This window comes from Arachis ipaensis, chromosome B5 (genome assembly GCF_059453495.1).
Source record: "Arachis ipaensis isolate K30076 ecotype BB chromosome B5, ASM5945349v1, whole genome shotgun sequence".
Lineage (NCBI taxonomy): Eukaryota > Viridiplantae > Streptophyta > Magnoliopsida > Fabales > Fabaceae > Arachis > Arachis ipaensis.
The window spans coordinates 130,073,652-130,097,778 of record NC_142440.1 but is presented as its reverse complement, the minus strand read 5'-3'; the positions used below and the strand labels follow the sequence as shown (position 1 = coordinate 130,097,778).

The window sequence follows — 24,127 nt, the reverse complement described above, 5'->3', positions numbered from 1 at the left end:
ACCAAATCCACTAATTACGTTCTTAATTCCTGAATTGTTGTTTGATGCTTTTGAACCCAAAACACTATTTTTTGGTTGTCTGACTAAGTGAATCACTCAATTATTGTTGCTTGGTCTATCAATTCTCGTGGAATCAATCCTCACTCATTTAAGGTATTACTTGGTACGACCCGATGCACTTGCCGATTTAGTTGTGGTATTCGAAATTTGCACCAAGCATCCACTCCACTTGCTCTTTCTTTACAAAATATTTTCTCCAAATACGGATAAAGGAAAAAGGGCTTTCCTGGAGTATACAACCTTTGTCCTTGTTTATAGGGAAAGGAATTACAATAATATTATAGAAGGACGGAAATAGATGTTGAACATAATATAAATAATTCAGTAAATTCAAACTAGTAAACCATCCTTCAAATATGTAGCTAGGATCTCTTTGTTGTCCACAACTACACATTGCTTCACTTTATCCCATCCAAAACTACTACAGGCTTCCATGTCAGCTGCAAATTGATACTTCTCTTTAAGCCTTTTACCTTATTCTTGCAATGAATTATTTGAATGCTACCACTTAAAAATTTTTCATTCATTTTTGTATCAAGATTCTCAAAAGATCCAGGTCTAAAATGACCCGCATAAGCTCTTCTTCCTTCAATGACAAGCTCCTCCATAAAACCGACAAATGCCTTTATCTTTTCGTCAGTCCAAACATGTCTGTCTATTTGTTCGTATAATCTAGATTAACTTAATTAAAATTCAAATAAACATCGCATATACATGATATCATCATTGTAATAACTTATAAAATAGAATACATTTAATAAAGTGCTACATGTAGTTCACATAATTAAAGTTTTATAACTAGGTCTTACAACAAATGTCCAACCAAACAAATTGAAAGATTCTAATAAAGCACACATACAAAAAATAAATTAACTAATTGATTTGGCAATTCATCCACTCGTTGTACATTTCGTTTTCTAAATTGTCTCGGCGAACGGTCTATTCATTGCTGCCCTCTACACTTTCAATCATGTCATCATCGCCTTCTTTATTACCACCATGCTCCCCTTCAATAAGCAATTGCTCCTCCTCAAGTAGTGTGTCCTCTTTAGGGTCGGATTCCATATTAAGTTGAACAAAATTTTGCAGTAGACAACAAGCAATAATTATTCTATTTTGTATCTTAATTTTATAGAAACAAGGACTCCTCAAAATTTTCCATCTCTTTTATGGTAAACCAAAACAGCGCTCAATAATGTTCTTTGTCAAAGAATGCTTCTTGTTAAAATATTCTCGAAAATTTCTAGGAGCATTTCTACCATGAGCCCATTCTTGTACGTGGTATCGAATATACCTATATGGTGCTAGAAATCCCTTGCAATTAATATAACCCACATCCACTAAATAATAATTCCCTATAAATCGAAAGAGATATATTATGAGGACTAAGGAATTTGTATGAAATGAAAATATTGAGATGTTCTTGTTACCTAAAAATTAAAAATTATATACCAATTGGTATCTTGAGGTTATTACGACGTGAAATGGCATCTCTAAGGATTTTTGAACCCGAAGCGGATCCTTTCCATCCACTAAGTTCGTACACAAAATTCATATCTTGATTGCATACGCCTAGAACATTAGTTGATATATTACCCTTTCTTATTCGGTATCTTGATTTATCTTTTTCAGGGACAGTCACATCTATATATGCTCCATCTAATCCTCCTAGAAAACCCTAAATCAAAGAAATTGAAGTGTCAAGACTAATTCTATACAAAATTATAGATTATACAAAATGACTACCTCAATTATTCATTACATTTACCTTGAATCATTTTCATCTGGGATCTATGCAGTCATCTGGAACAGGAACAACTTTTGCAAATAATAAACTTTGGATACGTATGATTGAAGATAACACCTTGTTGAAATACCTACTAATTGTTTCTCTTGACCTATAAAATCTAACTTAAAACGTGCGATTCTTTTTATGATGAGCTAGTATTATTAAAAACGTAATCACTTGCTCATGTATACTTACACGACATTCATCTCTTAATCCACCTGGACCTTTTAGTAAGTCACACAATCTTCCTATTGCATCTACGCTCATTCTTAATTCCCAAATACAATTTCTATCGCCCCTTCCTATTATGCGGTTAATACATTTCGTCTTAAGGGATTAGTATTAATTTCTCTATTTCTAATCAACAAATGTCCTCTTCTCCTATTTCTCAAATACAAAAATGCAAACATCAAAACTAATATCGTAATTACTTCAAGCTTAGTCTGAATCATAAAATAAGAAAAAAATCATCTAAATTGCTCAGAAGAGTCCAATGGTTCCATTCTTTTCTAATCAACAAATAAAAAATAACTTATATAATTAACACATACTAAAAATTATCAACAACAATAAGAACAACAACCATAAAAGCAACAACATAACTCACTAATTATTTTAACTTTTAGTTCAAACTAATAACAAGAGACAAATTCAATATAATTTTTTCATTCATTCTTTCATATGAACAAAATACATTAACATATTAAAATTTTAAAAAAAATTTATTCATTCATTCACGCTGTCATTGTAAACATTTAAGATTCTGTCCAAAAAAAGATTATAGCTCTTCTTATATAATTTTCAGATTGAAAATCATAAAAAATTAAAAACAAAAAAAATAAAGATAAAGCAGAACAAAATTCTTTTAAATAGAAAAATAAAAACAAAAATAAGAAACAATATGGGGGCAGAGTAATACCTAGTTATGTGACTGATAAAGAAAAGAGCGGGCTTTCGAAAATTATAACAAGAACAAGTAGTAACTGACGGTTGAAATATTGTTATTAGACTAACTACACAAAAAAACGAATAAAAAAAAGAAGAAAATACAAAATTAGAAAAGGGAAGAAAATAAAAAAAACCAAGAAAAGAATCAGAAAAAAAGAAGATACAGAATCTAAAAGAGAAAAGAAGATATAGAATTAGAAAAAAAAGAAGAAGAAAAAAGTCAAAAATAAAAATAAAAAAGAAGATACTACTGCGAAATAAGTGAAAGAAGAGGAAGAACAGAATGAAATAGAAGACGATAACAAAAAGAGCAAGAAGAAGATGAATAATAGAAAGAGAAAGCAAGAAGAAGAGAGTATCTGAAAGCGACGGTGCAGAAAAGCTTAGATTAAGATTTTTCATAAAATATTAAAAAGGGGTAATAGTGAAATAATAAAAAATATCTATAGATAAAAAAATTTCATTAAAAATTTTGTATCTATTTTTTTAATTTTGTGTCTATCAGTATTTTTCGTTTAGAAGTAGACACAAATAAAAAAAGTGTCTCAGAAATATTGTATGTTTAGTGTCCATATCTTTTTTATCCAAATATATTTTATATATGTATTGTTTATGTTTTTATGTCTTGTCTACAAAAACAAACACAGCCTAATATACCATAAACAGATTATATTTTTATTGTATAAAAGTTGTCTTCACATTGGCCTTCCATGAATTACGCAGAGTCATTAGATTAGAGTATTGCTGCGGTGGATACATTATGAGAAGCCACATGATCATCAAAATAGAATAGGTGTCTGGTGCACGAAATTACAATCACACTTTTGCAATTCTGCACAACTAACCAGCAAGTGCACTGGGTCGTCCAAGTAATACCTTACGTGAGTAAGGATCGATCCCACGGAGATTGTCAGCTTGAAGCAAGCTATGGTTATCTTGTAATTCTTAGTCAGGATATCAGTAATGATTCTTAGTTTTAATTGTAAAAAGTAAAAGACCATGAAATAAATACTTGTTATGCAGTAATGGAGAACAGGTTGAGGTTTTGGAGATGCTCTGTCTTCTGAATCTCTGCTTTCCTACTGTCTTCTTCTTCATGCACGCAAGGTTCCTTCCATGGCAAGCTGTATGTTGGTGGATCACCGTTGTCAATGGCTACCATCCGTCCTCTCAGTGAAAATGGTCCAAATGCGCTGTCACCGCACGGCTAATCATCTGTCGGTTCTCACTCATGTTGGAATAGGATCCATTGATCCTTTTGCGTCTGTCACTACGCCCAGCACTCGTGAGTTTGAAGCTCGTCACAATCATCCCTTCCCAGATCCTACTCAAAATACCACAGACAAAGTTTAGACTTTCCGGACCTCAGGAATGGCCGCCAATAATTCTAGCCTATACCACGAAGGTTCTAATCTTAGATTAGAAACCCAAGAGATATGCACTAAAGCTATTGCAGATAGAACGGAGGTGGTTGTCAGACACGCGTTCATAGGTGAGAATAATGATGAGTGTCACGGATCATCACATTCATCAGGTTGAAGTGCGAGTGAATATCTTAGAATAGAAACAAGCGTGATAGAATGGAAAATAGTAGTAATTGCATTAATTCATCGAGACACAGCAGAGCTCCTCACCCCCAACCATGGAGTTTAGAGACTCATGCCGTAGAGAATATAATCTGAGACGTGTAAAGTGTCATGAGGTACAAAATGAATCACTAAAAGTGGTTTTTATAATAAACTAGTGACCTAGGGTTACAGAAAATGAGTAAGCTAGGATAGTTAGTGTAGAAATCCACTTTTGGGGCTCGCTTGGTGTGTGTTTGGGCTGAGCATTGAAGCTTTCATATGTAGAGACTTTTCTTGGAGTTAAACGCCAGCTTTTGTGCCAGTTTGGGTGTTTAACTCCAGCTTTTATGCCAGTTCTGGCGTTTTGACGCCAGAATTTTTATGCTGACTTGGAACGCCAGTTTGGGCCATCAAACTTCAGGCAAAGTATGGACTAGTATATATTGCTGGAAAGCCCAGGATGTCTACTTTCCAACGCAATTAAAAGCGTACCAATTGGGCTTCTGTAGCTCCAGAAAATCCACTTCGAGTGCAGGGAGTTCAGAATCCAACAGCATCTGCAGTCCTTTTTCAGCCTCTGAATCAGATTTTGCTCGGGTCCCTCAATTTCAGCCAGAAAATACCTGAAATCACAGAAAAACACACAAACTCATAGTAAAGTCCAGAAATGTGATTTTTATTTAAAAACTAATAAAAATATAATAAAAAGTAACTAAAATATACTAAAAACATACTAAAAATAATGCCAAAAAGCGTATAAATTATCCGCTCATCAGTGTCCAAGCATGGCAAGGCTATATAGAGGTATAGTCTTATATAGTCTAATGGTGATAATATGATGTAATAAAAGATAGAGACATTTTAATAGGAGTTATTGTACTCTAGTATTTAGTGGGAGAACTTTTTTTATTATCTTTGGTGTTAGCATGGTTTTGAAAATCAAACCGGACCGACCGATTCAACCGGATTAACCAAAAACCGGTCACCTAGTCGGTCTGGGTAAGGCTATAAATCGTTTGACAAAAAATCGGTAAAAAAACCGGTTGAACCGGCAGTTAACTGTTGAACCGGCAGAACCGTCCGATTTTTTAGCGTATTTTTTATTTGAAAGTAACACCTCCCAACGGCGACGTTTTGTCTCTAAAAAAAAAAGAAAAAAAAGGCTAAACGAAGACACGAAGTACTGAACCCTAAATCGAGCAGCTACCTTCTTCTTCAGTCTTCAGTTCTTCACAAACTCATCTCTCCTCTCTTCTCTGAGAAGTGAGAACTATAGAAGCCAGTCAAGCCACCAATCAAGTAGCCACTGCAGCCCACCGCCACCGCATCCGCAGCCCCCACCGCGTCAGCCCCAACTGCGTCAGCCCCAACTGCGTCAGCCCCCACCGCGTCAGCCCCCACAACGTCAGCCCCAACTGCGTCAGCCCCCCCGAGTCAGCCCCAACTGCGTCAGCCCCCACCGCGTCAGCCCCCACCGCATCTTTGTCATCGCCGAGCTCGCCTTCTCTTTGTTCACTGGTGTCGATTCCTCTGTTGTCGCCGTTGCTCGCCTTCCTCTTTGCCGCCGGTAAGCCTCGCCTCCTCTGTTCACAGTTTCGCCTTCCTCCTCTGCTTGTTGGTTTATTGTTTGCTGGAACGAATTTATTTGTTATTTTTGATTTTCTGTTCATGATTTTCTGATTTATTTGTTTGCTGGATTCATGATTTTCATTTATTTTGATTTTTTGAGGTTATTTTGATTTATTTGTTATTTGTTGTTTCTGATTTATTTGTTATTTATTCATGATTTTTTTGCTGATGCTATTGTTTGCTGAGGACCTGAAGTTATTGTTTGCTTGTTGAAGTTGAGGAAGAGAAGGGATCAGTGTTTGAGATGCCTTTGTATTAAAATATAGCTGTGGTGGTTTTGTTGTCAACTGAGATTGGAGCATCCATAAAGATCCTTTGCAGCCATGAAGTACATGCTTGGAACAATGATGGCATGCACTAAAACATTTGTGGTTATGGAACTTGTGGTGAGTGGTTTTGTTAAATTTTGATGGATGATAGTTGATGGTGTTTTGTTAAATTTTTTGAAATAATTTTATTGATGATTGATTATGTTTTTTTAAAATATTTGAAATTATATATTTAATTTTTAATAATTTTATTTTATATTTAATTAAACCGGTTGAATTCCGGTTAAATTCCGGCCGAATTATTAAACCAGTGAACCGGTTACTCCACCGGTTTATTGACCGGTTCGGTTCTCGCAACCTTGGGTGTTAGATCTTGTAACTGGTGTGATATTTTAGTTTCTGCTATGTTTTTTAGATTTGTAACGATGTCCTATTCTTGATCATTATTTTTGATGATTTTACTAAAAGAGATTATGATCGATAATTAGACATTATTTATATCCTTTTTTCTGATTATGGATCCAGTCTGTAACTCAATAGTTAAAAAAAATTACTCTTTTTTTTAAATAAATATTTTTTTATTTTAATTTTATACTAAAATAACTATTTTTATCTTTTAATAATTTATTAATTAATTTATACTTATTATATATTATATACTATAAATATTTATTAAAAAAAATATATATTGTAGATAATAAAAATATTTTTGTTTTTTTAAGTTATAAATATTTAATAAAACTTTTATTTATATTAATAATTTTGCACAATTAAAAATACAGTTAATTTAAGAATGAGTGAAATAAAATTAATTAAAATTACACGTAAATTAAATAAATATAAAACTATTTAATTGAAAGTTTTGACTATATATTTACTAATTAACATATATATTAATAAGGAACAAAACAGCATAGTCTCATGGAAAAGCAAAGATACCTTAATTTGGGGGACTTTGGTTTAACTGTTTAAGTCATGTCCCCTTCAATTTTGGAATTTTCTAAAATGTTGGAGCACTGGTGGACTTGTCGAGCCTTCAATTCCTTTTCATGTTTCAGCTGGGTGTTGGTGCATCGTGGATCCATGCGGATCATTTAAGCAGTTTATGAATTTGCGTCAAACTAGTCGTTTTTTAAAGAGTTTGACCACCGTTGACGGTCTAAATAAGGCAAGTCCAATTCTATTTTGAAACCAAACTAGATAGATTATCGATTTATTGGTCTAAATAACGCTAATGAACTATGTTACGGACCATTATAGGTCCAGCCCAACTAGTCGCTGGGTCGGAGCACCACTCCTGACCCAATCCCAGACTACTCCTCAAGGGAAATTCAACGGGTCGGTTCCTAAAATCCGACCCGGTCGACGTCTAACTTCACCACCTGCATAGCCCGGCACACCATGCCTAGCAAATCGGTCGGGTCGGCTTCCTCAGGCAACACCCAAAGCCTCGACCCGGAGTCCAGAATGACCTGCTCCCCCCACGTGGACAGGGACAGCTCAGAGGCGTCCTGGCCAGTGGGCTAGGTCATCGTTGGGCCCGTCCAACACAGTATATAAGGGGAGAGGACAACACTCCCCCGAGGTACACATCACCTTTTTTAATCTGGCTATCATTTCGTACGGACACTGACTTGATCGTCGGAGTGTCCTTGCAGGTGGCCACCCCTACTCTCTCGTCCATCACACCACCAACTCTACCAGACTCCAGTCAGGGGACCAAGAACCCGCTCTGCGCCACTTCAGGGTTTCGCCCCCTCATCCCTTCACCATTACCCGACCCGTCGAGCACCCGAGACCATCAGGTGAGGAACATTGTCGCTGTCTATGGGGACCCTAGAACAGACATGGAGCGACTCCCCACTTCAGAAGAACTCCGTGATGGAGGCGGGGTTCGCCTGAGCAGGGCAAGTTTGACAGCCCGTGCCGGCGAACAGCCACGATTCTCCGTTCAGCCAAACCAACAAATCTACACCAAGACCCCGAAAGACATCCCTTCGGAGGAACGGGGGCCGACAGTGCCAAGATCATGCAAGAACTTAGACACAGAGTACAAAACCTTGATCGAGAGCTGGCCGCGAGGAGCCGATCCCACGGAGATATCAGCCACTCTCACGGCGACGCCAGCCGATCGCGCACCCGCACCCGCACCTGCTCCCCCTCTCGAAGACACGAGAGCCAAGAAAGAAGCCTAGCGCTATGCGACGAGGCATATACACAGGAGACTTCACAACCTACCCAAGGCAGGTCCGAAAGTCACGGGGAGTCCCAGAGAGGGAAAGCCAAGAAGCAATGTGATCCCATCATCATGGGAGCCACCCCGTTCCACCCCTCAATCCTCAAGGTCCGGCTTCCGAAGAACTTCGACAAGCCAACGGACATGAGGTAGGACAGGACCAAGGATCCCCAGGAGCACCTTACAGCCTTTGAAGTAAGAATGAACTTGGAAGGAGTAGGCGACGCGGTCAGATGCCGAGCATTCCCTGTAACGCTGGTAGGACCAGCGATCCGATGGTTCAACACCCTCCCACAAGAATCCATCACAGCTTTTATGGACATTTCCCAAATCTTCCTGGCTCAGTTCACGACACGCATAGCCAAGGCAAAGCACCTAATCAACTTGCTAGGGGTTACCCAAAAACCCGGGGAGCCGACTAGGAAATTCTTAGACAGATTCAACGATGAGTTCCTGGAGATTGACAGCCTTACGGACTCAGTCACTAGTCTGTGCCTAACGAACGGCCTGCTAAACGAGGACTTTAGGAAGCACCTCACTACCAAGCCTGTCTGGTCCATGCAAGAAATTCAAAGCGTGGCCAAGGAATACATCATTGATGAGGAAGTAAGTCAGGTTGTAGCAGCCAACAAACGGCAGCTCTCAAAACCCCCCAGCTCGGCATGCCCCCAGGTCGACAGGTAAAAAGAAGCTCCCAGGGACGGCACCCTAGGCAAGCAGTCCAAGCAACCCCCACGGGTAGGAAGGTTCACGAACTACACGCCACTTACGGCACCTATAGCAGAGATTTACCAACAAATTGCAGACAAGGGAATTCTATCCAGACCTAGACCAATGAAAGAAAGAACGGGAGGCAACAAAAGTCTTTACTGTGATTATCACAAGGGATTTGGTCACAAAATCCAAGACTGCTTCGACCTCAAAGATGCCTTAGAGCAGGCCATCAGAGAAGGAAAGCTGAGTGAATTCTTGATGCGTGACAGAAGTTAACCAATTTAGAGATTTCAATTAAGAGACAGCGTTGCACATATAGCTCTTAACCAGCTAAGATCTGCCTCACCAATTTAAAAAGGGTTGTCACAAAGTTTAGAAATAAAATACTGGGAGTATGAGTCCCAGGTCGTCTCCCAACGAGTTGCAGGCAAGAGTGCTATTTTATTAATCAGAAAATTTCCAGAAAGTTGAGTTTGATAATAAGCAATTAAAATAATTGTGAATTAAGGCAATAAAAATAAACTAAGAATAATTATTGATACTCTGAATAAAATGGCCTTGACTGGGGGAATAACTAAGTGGAACTTCTATCCTTGTTGGGATCTTCTCAAGTGTGGTGTAAAAAGGTTGTTGTTCTCACTCAATTTTCCCTTACTAAATAAGGAAAAGTATGGTGATTGAACTAACTCTTACCCTCAGGTCCTAGCCCTCTCCCTTAGGGAGGTCTAGTGTTAGTAAGTATGAAGTTAGCTAACAACGTCCAGTTTAACCAAGTACTTGAGTATTCCAACTCAAGTATCACCTCTTAATCAACCCCCATGTCAAGTAGAAATTATACTCCATTGACATGAAATTAATAATCATAAAAATATGAGAAGACATAATTAATTAAAATAAAAATAACTTCATATATTAATAAATTCAAAATGTATGTAACATACTTAATTGAATAGAGTCAATGAGTAACTAATTAAAAATAAGGGAATAAGGAAACAAACTAAAGTAATGTCTTCAACGGAGGTAATGACTTCCAGCATCCAAAAATCCAAGCAAAAACATAAAACTATCAATGTAATGCAACTCTAAAAACTCAGATCTGAAACTAAGTGTAATCCTAATCTGATGAATCTGAATGTCTGTGGATGCGTGTTGAGTCTCTGCATGTTCTATAGGTTTAGTCTGTGTTTCTGGGCCGAAAACTGGGTCAAAAAGCGGCCCGAAATCGCCCCCAACGTATTCTGTTATTTTGCAGATCGCGCAGGTCACGCGTACGCGTTGTCCACGCGTTCGCATCAGTCAGCGATTTTCCTTGTCACGCGTTCGCGTGGTTCACGCGTTCGCGTCGCTCGTGCGGACTCCAATCCACGCATTTGCGTCAGGCACGCGTCTGCATCGCTGCAAATTCTTCACTTCGCGCGTTCGCATGGGCCATGCGCTCGCGTCATTACTCGCTGGTCATCTCGTTAGTTTCTTGTATTCCTTCCATTTTTGCAAGCCTCCTCTCCAATTTCCAAGCCATTCATGCCCTATGAAGCATGAAACACTTAACACACAAATCACGGCATCGAATGGGATAAAGGAGAATTAAAATACATAATTAAAAGTCTCTAGAAAGAAAGTTTTCATCCATGGAGTGATTTTGGGAAGGAATTGTAAATACATGCTTATCATATGAATAAGTGGGTAAAGATTTGATAAAACCACACAATTAAACACAATATAAATCATGAAATAATAGTTTATCAACCTCCCCACACTTAAACATCAGCATGTCCTCATGCTTAGTTGAAGGAGATAAAGTAAATGAATAGGGAAATGTAAAACTCATGAAATGCAATGCAATATATATATATATATATATATATATATATATATATATATATATATATATATATATATATATATATATATATATATATATATATATATGTAAATGCAACTATATGCTTCTTGTCTACTTGGTTAAAAGTAAATAAGCTCTTCAAGACAATTACAAATTAGATTTCACTAACTCAATTCATATAGTAAATACAGGTAACATTGTAAGAAGACAGCTCATGAAAGCAGAGAACATAGAATTAAGCACTGAACCCTTACTAGTAGTGTATGTGCACTCTAATCACTCAGGTGTATAGGGTAATCACTCTACTCTTCTCTAGTCATGCTTTCTAAAATTTTTTCTTCACCTAACCAATCAACAATATTTAACATACCAATGCAAACATCATGAGGTCTTTTCAAGGTTGTAATGGGGCTAAGGTAAGGGTAAGGGTATATGTATATGGCTAAGTGAGCTTTATAAATTGAATCTTTAATTAACCTAAGCTTTCACCTAACATACATATACTCCATATAATTCTAATTCATGCCTAGCTACCCATAGTCTCCACTTTCACATTACATACTCATGTATCGATTTTTTTCTTTAATTTGTATCACATATGCATTGATCTTTATTAAACTTAACTTAGCATTGGGGTGATTTTGTTCCCTTATTTATTTACTTATTTATTGAGAAATTTTTTTTTAATTGGAAAAATAAACATAACTTATCAATGCACATGGACTTTTAATTTTTCTAGTCTCACATGAGTAGGTACCCAAATTCCCATTATTTTATCGTGACACATCCCCTTATTAACCCTTGTTCCCACAATTTTTCCATACTCAATGAACACACCATTCCTATCTTAAGCTAACCAAAGATTCAATTGGGATATTTAATTGTTTTTCTGCTTAAGGCTAGTAATGCGGTAAAATATAGAACAAATGGGATAAAAAGGCTCAAAGTGGCTGACAAATGTAATTTAAAGGGTAGGCATGTTTGGGATAAGTGAGCTAAACAAATAATGGCCTCAATCATACGCATGCATATAATATATTAAACATTGGACATATAGGATGAAACAAAATAAGATTACAATCATAGAGAAGTAAACACACAAGAATAAAATATTTATGGTTAAATAATGTAACCATGTAATTAAGCTCAAATCTCACAGGTTGTGTGTTCTTAGATTTTTTAAACTATGTTCCAAATACAACTTCAAACAAGTTTACACAAAGGTTTTGATATTAGTGAAATTTTTCAGAAAATAGGGTCTTAGAAAAAAAACTTATTATTTTCAATCAAGTAGAATATGCATGCAACTAATTATTACTATGCAATCTATTCTATTATAAACAAAAGAAAAATTAACTAAATATCATATTTTACTGGTGTTTAAGGAAAAGAAGTTACCTCCAGAAGTCAGGTACTGACCGACCTCCCCACACTTAGGCTTTGTACCGTCCGCGGTGCCATCTGTCAGGAACAGAGGGGGGGGCTGGTAGCAACATCTCCACCATCGGGATCGTCATGGCTCCCTGTGCTGGTAAATGACGTGGACTCCGAGGTGTCTGGGTCTTTGTAGTTTCCCAAAAGTAGCTCCTTGAGGTATGTGAATCGGTGCTTGTTACGGTGCTCTCTTAGCTTTGCTTTGTGTTCCTGCCGATCCAACCTTTCAAGTATCTGATGGAGCAGTTGGTTTGTTGTAGGTGCTTGTGGTGTTGAAGGAGGAATGTCCTCAGCCAGTTCTGTAGGCTGACTTGTAGTGGCTGCTGATGGTCTGATATATTTCCCGTTAGGGACATACTGATCATCCCGTGGAAGGAAGGCTTTGGTGTCCCCAGCTCTGTAGGAGACTCCGGCTGCTGAGACGAGATCTGAAACCAAGGCGGGAAAAGGTAGGTTTCCCGCAATTTGTACGTGTCCCATGGCATTCCGGATGTGTCTTAGTAAGTTTAGGTGCTGGTCTGTAAGGATACACCAGAGTAAAACAGCCATGTCTGCAGTGAAGGAGGACTCGTGAGTGCTCGGAAATACATAATGGGACATGATCTGTGCCCATACTCGAGCCTCTAAGGTGAGTGCTGAAGCTGATATTCCCTTAGGTCAGGAACGATGGTATCCGTAGATCCATCTGCTGCCAGGTTGTGCTATAACTCTGAGAACGGCGTCCCAGTCAAATTGGTATGTCTGGCACTTGAGTGAGGCTTCTTGGAATGCGTCCAATCCTTCTGGAGCAGGGGAAGATCTAAAGTTTGTTGAATGGCCTCTTCAGTTATGGGGACTTGCTTCTGACGGACATAGACAGACTGCATGGTTGGCATGTGAAAGTTGGAGTAGAATTCTACTACCCATGAGAGATTAACCTGCCGTGGCTGTCTCCGTAGGAATTCCTATTGTCTTCGTTCAATTCTCGGCTCAACAAATTCAGCAATGTGGGTTGGGAGGATAAGAAGGTATTCATTGTTGTAATTCCTCTCTGCCAGGATGGGGAACATCTGCTCATAGTAGCGATTAGGAAACCGCGCAGTGTCCTTTGCTGGGAAGGCTTTTTCTTTTTCATCGACCTTGATGATCCTCTTACTTCTTTTTGTTGAGGGCTTTACTGCTGTTGAAGATGGCTCTACCACTAATGTTCTTTTTGTTCCTCTCTTTGCTGGTGGTTTGGAAATAGCTTTCTCTTTTCCTTTCTTGGTGGCCATCCTGAAAAAGGAAATAGGTAAGTACATGTAAAGTTAAGCGTTCGAGCAAGGGAGCGAATATTATGAGTGGTAATCAATGCATGGTAAAAAGGGATGTCGTTACATGTGAAAAGTTCATCAAAGGTAATAGAACAAATGCATGTGATGACAATTGAATGCAAGATGTTTATTGGCATGCCGGCAAAGGCATGAGTAGCATAGATCAAGCATTCAATGTCCAAGTTAGATTACCACATCATTCAAACTAACAATCTGTTTGTATGGACAATTATATTTTAAGCAATAAAATATAAAAGGGGTTTTGTGAAAAGCAGGTATTAAAGTAGTGGAATAGAATAAATTAAAATAATGTTCAATGCCATACGGGCTTTTTCACAAACACTTGGCATGCATGATAAAAATGTTATTGAAAGTAGGAAATTTGAACATGCAAGCAACCCTTATGAAAAGTAATATATAATTGTCAAACAAATCCATGATAATCCACAAGCAAAATATGGAAAATAAAGACTGGAATAAATTTTCAACACCAATAAAAAAAAGATAAAAAGAAATAAAAATAAGGGAAAATATAGATAAGGAAGGTGAAAAGAAAAATTCAAAACATAAATAAAATTGATAAGGGAAAGTAAAAAGTAAAGAAAGAAAGAAAAGAACCTTGATGATGGGTGTGAAGAATAATGAAGGAGAAAGTAAAAAGTGAGAAGGAGTAGAGAAAGAAGAAGGGGAAAGAAAGAAATAACAAAGCAAAAGAAAAATTAGGATTTGGGGAAGAAAAGATAAGATAGTTTGGCTGATCTGAATATTCTGTGTGCTGCATGCGACGCAGACGCGTGGGTCACGCAGTCGCGTGACTTTCTGTTTCGTTCACATATAGCCAAATTTTAAGGTGCGCGATCGCGTAGTTGACAAAATCGCGTGAATGGTGATGTTTTGAAAACGACGCGGCCGCATGGGCACGCGGTCGCGTGATGTAGCTGGTGCTTCTAGCATCAGTCCAGTCCAGCTCCATCACAACATGCTGCCATACACCTATTTACATCGAATTTTTAGGGTCACGCGTTCGCGTGAGTGACACGGACGTGTGGGAATGTTTGTGCCTAAAGCACGCCTTCAGCCACGCTTTCGCGTGACTCTCTGTTTAGCTTTCTTTTCTTCATAACGCACTGGTGACGCAGACGCGTCAGCGACGCTGCCGCGTCGTGTGCGTGTTTTTTTATTTTTTATTTTTTATAAAAACTAATATGCAAAATGCACATGCAAACTGTATGCAGCTAAATGCAGGGATGATGAGAAGAGTCATTAACATCATAAAAATAAAACTAAGACTGAAACGGAACGATCATACCGAGGTGGGTTGTCTCCCACCTAGCACTTTGCTTTTATGTCCTTAAGTTGGACGCTCTTTAGGCTCATTCTGCTTCTCTTGGTGGATCTTCCAAGAGGAAGATCTCTAGTTCCTTTTGATTCTTCATCTTCTCACCATGGTAAAGCTTTAGGCGATGTCCATTAACCTTAAGAAATTTGGAGTTAATAGGATGACGCAGGTGGAAAACTCCATATGGCTCTACCTTCTCTACTCTGTATGGACCTTCCCATCTTGATCTCAATTTACCTGGGATGAGCCTCAATCTGGAGTTATATAGTAGAACTAACTCCCCTGGTCTGAATTCTTTTCTTTTAATGTGCTTGTCATGGGCAGCCTTCATTTTCTCCTTGTAACGCCTGGAGTTGTCATATGCTTCTTGGCGGAGGGTCTCTAGTTCTGCTAGCTGCAGCTTTCTTTCAGCACCAGCTTTCGTAAGATTCATGTTGCACTCCTTCATGGCCGATAAAGCCTTGTGTTCCACCTCCACGGGGAGGTGGCAAGCCTTTCCATATACCAAGCGGAAGGGGCTCATCCCAATAGGTGTCTTGTACACTGTTCTATACGCCCAGAGTGCATCTTGTAGCCTGGAACTCCAGTCCTTCCTGTGAGTTTTTACTATCTTCTCTAGAATACGTTTAACCTTTCTGTTAGAGACTTCTACTTGCCCATTGGTCTGGGGATGATAAGCTGTTGCTACTTTGTGAATTATCCCATGCTTTTTCAGTAATCATGTTAGTCTCCTATTACAAAAATGGGTGCCTTGATCGCTCACGATCGCTCGTGGTGATCCAAAGCGACAGATAATATTGTTTCTAACAAAGGAAACAACAGTGTTAGCATCATCAGTACGGGTAGAAATTGCTTCCACCCACTTAGAAACATAATCTACGGCTAGCAGTATATAAAAATAACCATTAGAATTTGGAAATGGACCCATGAAGTCAATGCCCCAAACATCAAAAATTTCACAGAAAAGCATAAGCTGTTGAGGCATCTCATCCCTCCTGGATATATTACCAAACCTTTAGCATGGGGAACAAGATTTACAAAATTTAGCAGCATCTTTAAAAAGAGTAGGCCACCAGAATCCACAGTCTAGAATTTTTCTAGCTGTTCTTTGAAGGCCAAAATGTCCTCCACTCTCAGATGAGTGGCAAGCCTCTAAATAGACTGGAATTCTGATTGAGAAACACACCGTCTAAATACCTGGTCAGCGCCACACCTCCATAAATATGGATCATCCCATATATAATATTTGGACTCGCTTTTCAGCTTGTCTCTCTGGTGCTTAGTAAAATATGGAGGAAAAGTGTGGCTAACTAGATAATTAGCTACGGGTGCATACCAAGGAACTACTTTAGATACTGCTTGTAAGTTATCAAATGGGAAATTATCATTTATAGGAGTGGAGTCACCCTTAATGTGCTCAAGGCGACTCGAGTGGCCTGCCACTAAATTCTGGTTACCACTCTTGTCCTTAATTTCTAAATCAAATTCTTATAACAGCAGTATCCAACGTATTAGCCTTGGTTTGGACTCCTTTTTCGCTAATAAATATTTTAGAGCTGCATGATCTGAGTACACTACTACCTTAGTACCAAGTAAGTAGGCTCGGAATTTATCCAGAGCAAAAACAATAGCAAGAAGCTCTTTTTCAGTAGTAGTATAATTAGACTGAGCAGCATCTAGAGTCTTAGATGCATAAGCGATTACAAAAGGGTCCTTACCTTCGCGCTGAGCCAGCGCCGCTCCTACTGCATGGTTGGAAGCATCACACATAATTTCAAACGGCTGGCTCCAGTCTGGTCCTCTCACAATTGGAGCTTGAGTTAGGGCGGTTTTCAGCTTATCAAATGCTTACATACAGCTTTCACTGAACTCGAACTCAATTTGCTTCTGCAGCAATCTGGATAAAGGTAATGCTACCTTACTGAAGTCCTTAATGAATCTCCTGTAAAAACATGCGTGGCCAAGGAACGAACGGACTTCCCTCACAGAGGAGGGGTAAGGTAAACTAGAAATAACATCCACCTTTGCTGGATCTACAGAAATGCCAGTATTAGATACAACATGTCCTAGTACAATTCCTTGTTTGACCATAAAGTGACATTTTTCAAAATTTAATACAAGGTTTGTATTAACACATCTGTCTAACACTTTAGATAAACTAACCAAGAAAAGGCTAAATGAATCACCATATATGCTAAAATCATCCATAAAAACTTCCATATAGTTCTCAATAAGATCAGAGAAAAGACTCATCATGCATCTTTGGAAAGTAGCAGGTGCATTGCATAAGCCAAAGGGCATTCTCTTATAAGCATAAGTCCCAAAAGAACATGTAAAAGTAGTCTTTTCCTGATCTTCAGGAGCTATATGAATTTGAAAGTAGCCTATATAACCATCTAAGAAACAATAATGAGATTTACCTGACAGGCGATCAAGCATTTGATCAATGAATGGCAAGGGGTAATGATCCTTGCGAGTGGCTTGGTTGAGACACCTATTGGTGCACGAAATTGTGGTCTTCAACAATGGCACCAATGGCTTAGTGCTCTCAAATGAGAGTCACACTTTGTCACAATTCCGCACAACTAACCAGCAAGTGCACTGGGTCGTCCAACTAATAAACCTTACGTGAGTAAGGGTCGATCCCACGGAGATTGTCGGCCTGAAGCAAGCTATGGTCACCTTGTAAATCTCAGTCAGGCGGATTCAAATGGTTATAGAGATTTAATCATAAAAAGATAAATAAAACATAAAATAAAGATAGAGGTACTTATGTAATTCATTGGTGAGAATTTCAGATAAGCGTATAGAGATGCTTTCGTTCCTCCTGAACCTCTGCTTTCCTGCTGTCTTCATCCAATCATTCCTACTCCCTTCCATGGCAAGCTGTATGTTGGGCATCACCGTTGTCAATGGCTACTTCCCTTCCTCTCTGTGAAAATGGTCCAATGCGCTGTCACTGCATGGCTAATCATCTGTCGGTTCTCGATCATACTGAAATAGGATTTACTATCCTTTTGCGTCTGTCACTACGCCCAGCACTCGCGAGTTTGAAGCTCGTCACAACCATCCCTTCCCAGATCCTACTCGGAATACCACAGACAAGGTTTAGACTTTTTGGATCTCAGGAATGTCCATCCATGGGTTCTAACTTATACCATGAAGACTCTAATATCTCGGACTCGGTCCCCTGTATTAGATATCTAAGAGATACTCATTCTAGCTTGTTTGCATGTAGAACGGAAGTGTTTGTCAGGCACACGTTCATAAGTGAGAATGATGATGAGCATCACATAATCATCACATTCATCATGTTCTTGTGTGCGAATGGATATCTTAGAATAGGAATAAGCTTGAATTGAATAGAAAAATAATAGTACTTTGCATTAATCTGTGAGGAACAGCAGAGCTCCACACCTTAATCTATGGTGTGTAGAAACTCTACCGTTGAAAATACATAAGTGATAAGGTCCAAGCATGGTCGAATGGCCAGCCCCATAAACATGATCAAAGGATCAAAAGATAATCCAAGGATGTAAATACAATAGTAAAAAGTCCTATTTATACTAAACTAGTTACTAGGGTTTACAGAATGAGTAATTGATGCAGAAATCCACTTCCGGGGCCCACTTGGTGTGTGCTTGGGCTGAGCATTGAGCTTTACATGTGTAGAGGCTTCTCTTGGAGTTGAATGCCAGTTTGTAACCTGTTTCTGGCGTTTAACTCCACTTTGCAACCTGTTTCTGGCGTTTAACTCCAGAATGCAGCATGGAACTGGAGTTGAATGCCAGTTTGCATCATCTAAACTCGGAAAAAGTATGGACTATTATATATTTCTAGAAAGCCCTGGATGTCTACTTTCCAACGCAATTAAGAGCGCGCCATTTAGAGTTCTGTAGCTCTAGAAAATTCACTTTGAGTGCTGGGAGGTCAGAATCCAATAGCATCTGCAGTCCTTCTTCAACCTCTGAATCTGATTTTTGCTCAAGTCCCTCAATTTCAGTCAGAAAATACCTGAAACCATAGAAAAACACACAAACTCATAGTAAAGTCCAGAAATGTGAATTTTAATTAAAAACTAATTAAAATATACTAAAAACTAATTAAATTATACTGAAAACTGTGTAAAAATAATGCCAAAAAGCGTATAAATTATCCGCTCATCACAACACCAAACTTAAATTGTTGCTTGTCCCCAAGCAACTGAAAATCAAATAGGATAAAAAGAAGAGAATATACTATAAATTTCAAAATATCAATGAAACTTAGCTCCAATCAGATGAGCGGGACTTGTAGCTTTTTGCCTCTTGAATAGTTTTGGCATCTCACTTTATCCATTGAAGTTCAGAATGATTGGCATCTATAGAAACTTAGAATTCAGATAGTGTTATTGATTCTCCTAGTTCAGTATGTTGATTCTTGAACACAGCTACTTTATGAGTCTTGACCGTGGCCCTAAGCACTTTGTTTTCCAGTATTACCACCGGATACATAAATGCCACAGACACAAAACTGGGTGAACCTTTTCAGATTGTGACTCAGCTTTGCTAAAGTCCCCAATTAGAGGTGTCTAGGGTTCTTAAGCACACTCTGTTTTTGCTTTGGACCTCGACTTTAACCGCTCAGTCTCAAGTTTTCACTTGACACCTTCACGCCACAAGCACATGGTTAGGGACAGCTTGGTTTAGCCACTTAGGCCAGGATTTTATTCCTTTATGTCCTCCTATCCACTGATGCTCAAAGCCTTGGATCCTTTTTATTACCCTTGCCTTTTGGTTTTAAGGGCTATTGGCTTTTTCTGCTTGCTTTTCCTTTTTCTTTCTTTTATATTTTTTGCCATTTTTTTTCGCTATTATTTTTTTCTGCAAGCTTTTGTATTCACTGCTTTTTCTTGCTTCAAGAATCATTTTTATGATTTTTCAGATTATCAAATAACATGTCTCTTTTTTCCTTATTCTTCAAGAGCCAACATATTTAACATTCATAAACATCAACTTCAAAAGACATATGCACTGTTCAAGCATTCATTCAGAAAACAAAAAGTATTGTCACCACATCAAAATAATTAAACTAGTTTCAAGGATGAATTCGAAACCATGTACTTCTTGTTCTTTTGTAATTAAAACATTTTTAATTCAAGAGAGGTGATGGATTCATATTCATAACTTTAAGGCATAGACACTTAGACACTAATGATCATGTAGTAAAGGCACAAACATAAATAACATATAAGGCTCAAAAACCGAAAAACAGAAAATAAATAGACAAGGAGATTAAGGAATGAGTCCACCTTAGTGAGGATGGTGTCTTCCTCTCCTTGAAGAACCAATGGTGCTCTTGAGCTTCTCTATGTCTCTTCCTTGTCTTTCTTGCTCCTCCCTCATAGCTCTTTGATCTTCTCTAATTTCATGGAGGATGATGGAGTGCTCTTGGTGCTCCACCCTTAGTTGTCCCATGTTGGAACTTAATTCTCCTAGGGAAGTGTTGATTTGCTCCCAATAATTCTGTGGAGGAAAGTGCATCCCCTGAGGCATCTCAGGGATTTCATGGTGAGGAATTTTCTCATGCTCATGTTGAGGTCCATGATCTCTTATTTGCTCTATCCTTTTCTTAGTGATGGGCTTGTCCTCTTCAATGAGGATGTCTCCCTCTATGTCAATTCCAGCCGAATTGCAGAGGTGGCAAATGAGGTGAGGAAAGGCTAACCTTGCCCAAGTGGAGGACTTGTCAGCCACCTTGTAGAGTTCTTGAGGTATAATCTCATGAACTTCCACCTCTTCTCCAATCATGATACTATGGATCATGATGGCCCGGTCTATAGTAACTTCAGACCGGTTACTAGTAGGAATGATTGAGCGTTGAATGAACTCTAGCCATCCCCTAGCCACTGGTTTGAGGTCATGCATTCTTAATTGAACCGGCTTGCCTCTTGAGTCAATTTTTTATTGAGCTCCTTCCTCACATATGTCTATGAGGACTTGGTCCAACCTTTGATCAAAGTTGACCCTTCTTGTGTAGGGGCGTGCGTTCTCTTCCATCATTGGCAAGTTAAACACCAGCCTTACATTTTTCGGACTGAAATCTAAGTATTTTCCCCGAACCATGGTGAGCCAATGCTTTGGATTCGGGTTCACACTTTGATCATGGTTCCTAGTGATATGCATTTGCATAGAACTCTTGAACCATTAGGATCCCGACTTGTTGAATGGGGTTGGTGAGAACTTCCCAACCTCTCCTTTGGATCTTAAGTTGGATCTCCGGATACTCATTCTTTTTGAGCTTGAAAGGAACCTCAGGGATCACTTTCTTCTTGGCCACAACTTCATAGAAGTGGTCTTGATGGACCTTTGAGATGAATCTCTCCATCTCCCATGACTCAGAAGTGGAAGCAATTGCCTTCTCTTTCCTCTTTCTAGAGGTTTCTCTGGTCTTAGGTGCCATAAATGGTTATGGAAAAACAAAAAACTATACTTTTACCACACCAAACTTAAAATGTTTGTTCGTCCCCGAGCAAAAGAAGAAAGAAAGTAGTAGAAGAAGAAGAAAATGGAGGAGATGGGGGAAGAAGTTGTATTCGGCCAAGGAGAAGAAGAGAGGGTTGTGTTGTGTGAAAATGAAGAAGGAGTGAGGGGTTTATATAGGAGTGAGGGGGTGTGTAGGGTTCGGCCATTAGGATTGGGTTTGGGAGGGAAATAAGTTTAAATTTTGAAGGTAGGTAGGGTTTATGGGGAAGAGAGGGTGGATGTGAGTGGTGAAGAGGTGATGGGAAAGAGTGATTAAGGTGATTGGTGAGGGGTATTTGGGGAAGAGTGTTATGAAAAAGTGTGAAGAGAGAAGAAAATGTGGGGGTTCTGTGGGGTCCATAGATCCTGAGGGGATCCTGTGGGATCCACAGATCAAGTGGGGTCAAGGACTTAACATCCCTGCTCCAATTAGGCGTGTAAAACGCCCTTGCTGTGCAATCCTGGCGTTTAACGCCAGACTGCTGCCTGTTTCTGGCGTTAAACGCCCAAATGTAGCTTGTTTCTGGCGTTTAATGCCAGGTAGATGCTTGTTTCTGGCGTTAAACGCCAGCTTGGTGCTTGTTTCTGGCGTTAAACGCCAGACAGATGCTTGTTTCTGGCGTTTAAATGCCAGACTGCTCTCCTCCAGAGTGTGCTGTTTTTAATGCTCTTTTTCATTTTGTTTTTGATTTTTCAGTAATTTTTGTGACTCCACGTGATCATCAACCTAATAAAACATGAAATAACAAAGAGAAAATAAAATAGATATGATAACATTGGGTTGCCTCCCAACAAGCGCTTCTTTAATGTCAATATCTTGACAGTGAGCTCCCATGGAGCCTCACAGATAATCAGAGCAAGGTTGGAACCTCCCAACACCAAACTTAGAGTTTGGTTGTGGCCTCCCAACACCAAACGTAGAGTTTGACTGTGGGGGCTTTGATTGACTCTGCAGTGAGAGAAGCTTTTCATGCTTCCTCTCCATGGTTACAGAAGGAGATTCTTGAGTTTTAAACACAAGGTTGTCCTCATTCATTTGAAGGATCAATTCTCCTCTGTCCACATCAATCACAGCTCTTGCTGTGGCTAGGAAGGGTCTTCCAAGGATGATGGATTCATCCTCATCCTTCCCAGTGTCTAGGATTATGAAATCAGCAAGGATGTAAAGGCCTTCAACTTTTACTAACACGTCCTCTACTAGTCCATAAGCCTGTTTTCTTGAGTTGTCTGTCATCTCTAATGAGATTCTAGCAACTTGCACCTCAAAGATCCCAAGTTTCTCTATTACAGTGAATGGCATTAAGTTTATTCCTGACCCCAGGTCACACAGAGGTTTCTCAAAGTTCATGGTGCCTATGTTACAGGGAATTAGGAATTTACCAGGATCCTGTTTCTTTTGAGGTAATTTCTGCCTATCCAATGCATTCAGTTCATTGGTGAGCAAGGGAGGTCCATCTTTCCAAGTCTCATTACCAAATAATTTGGCATTCAGCTTCATGATTGCACCAATGTACTTGGCAACTTGCTCTTCAGTAATGTCTTCATTCTCTTCAGAAGAAGAGTACTCATCAGAGCTCATGAAGGGCAGAAGAAGGTTTAATGGAATCTCTATGGTCTCTTGGTGAGCCTTAGATTTCTTTAGGTCCTCATTGAGGAACTCCTTGTTGGTCACTGGACGTCCCAGGAGGTCTTCCTCACTGGGATTCACGTCCTCTCCCTCCCTTGTAGGTTCGGCCATGATGGTTAAATCTATGGCCTTGCACTCTCTCTTTGGATTCTCCTCTGTATTACTTGGGAGAGTACTAGGAGGGATTTCAGTGACTCTTTTACTCAGCTGGCCCACTTGTGCCTCCAAATTTCTAATGGAGGACCTTGTTTCATTCATGAAACTCAAAGTGGCCTTAGATAGATCAAAGACTATATTTGCCAAGCTAGATGGATTCTGCTCAGAATTCTCTGTCTGTTGCTGAGTGGATAATGGAAAAGGTTTACTATTGTTAAACCTGTTTCTTCCACCATTATTAAAGCCTTGTTGAGGCTTTTGTTGATCTTTCCATGAGAAATTTGGATGATTTCTCCATGAGGGGTTATAGGTGTTTCCATAAGGTTCACCCATGTAATTCACCTCTGCTATTGCAGGGTTCTCAGGATCATAAGCTTCTTCTTCAGAAGATGCCTCTTCAGTATTATTGGATGCAGCTTGCATTCCATTCAGACTCTGAGAAATCATATTGACTTGCTGAGTCAATATTTTGTTTGAGCCAATATGGCATTCAGAGCATCAATTTCAAGAACTCCCTTCCTCTGAGGCGTCCCATTACTTACAGGATTCCTCTCAGAAGTGTACATAAACTGGTTGTTAGCAACCATGTCAATGAGTTCTTGAGCTTCTGCAGGCGTTTTCTTTAGGTGAATGGATCCGCCTGCAGAGTGGTCCAGTGACATCTTTGATAGCTCAGACAGACCATTATAGAATATATCCAGGATGGTCCATTCTGAAAGT

General features: G+C 39.0%; 1 protein-coding gene across 1 annotated transcript; it reads left to right on the top strand.

Annotated features, from left to right (window-relative positions):
* Positions 1-8,700: 8,700 nt before the first annotated feature.
* On the top strand, positions 8,701-9,183 carry LOC107640972 (uncharacterized). Its single transcript, XM_016344480.1, has one exon. It carries the CDS (start codon positions 8,701-8,703, stop codon positions 9,181-9,183), a length of 483 nt encoding a protein of 160 aa, XP_016199966.1.
* Positions 9,184-24,127: the final 14,944 nt, after the last annotated feature.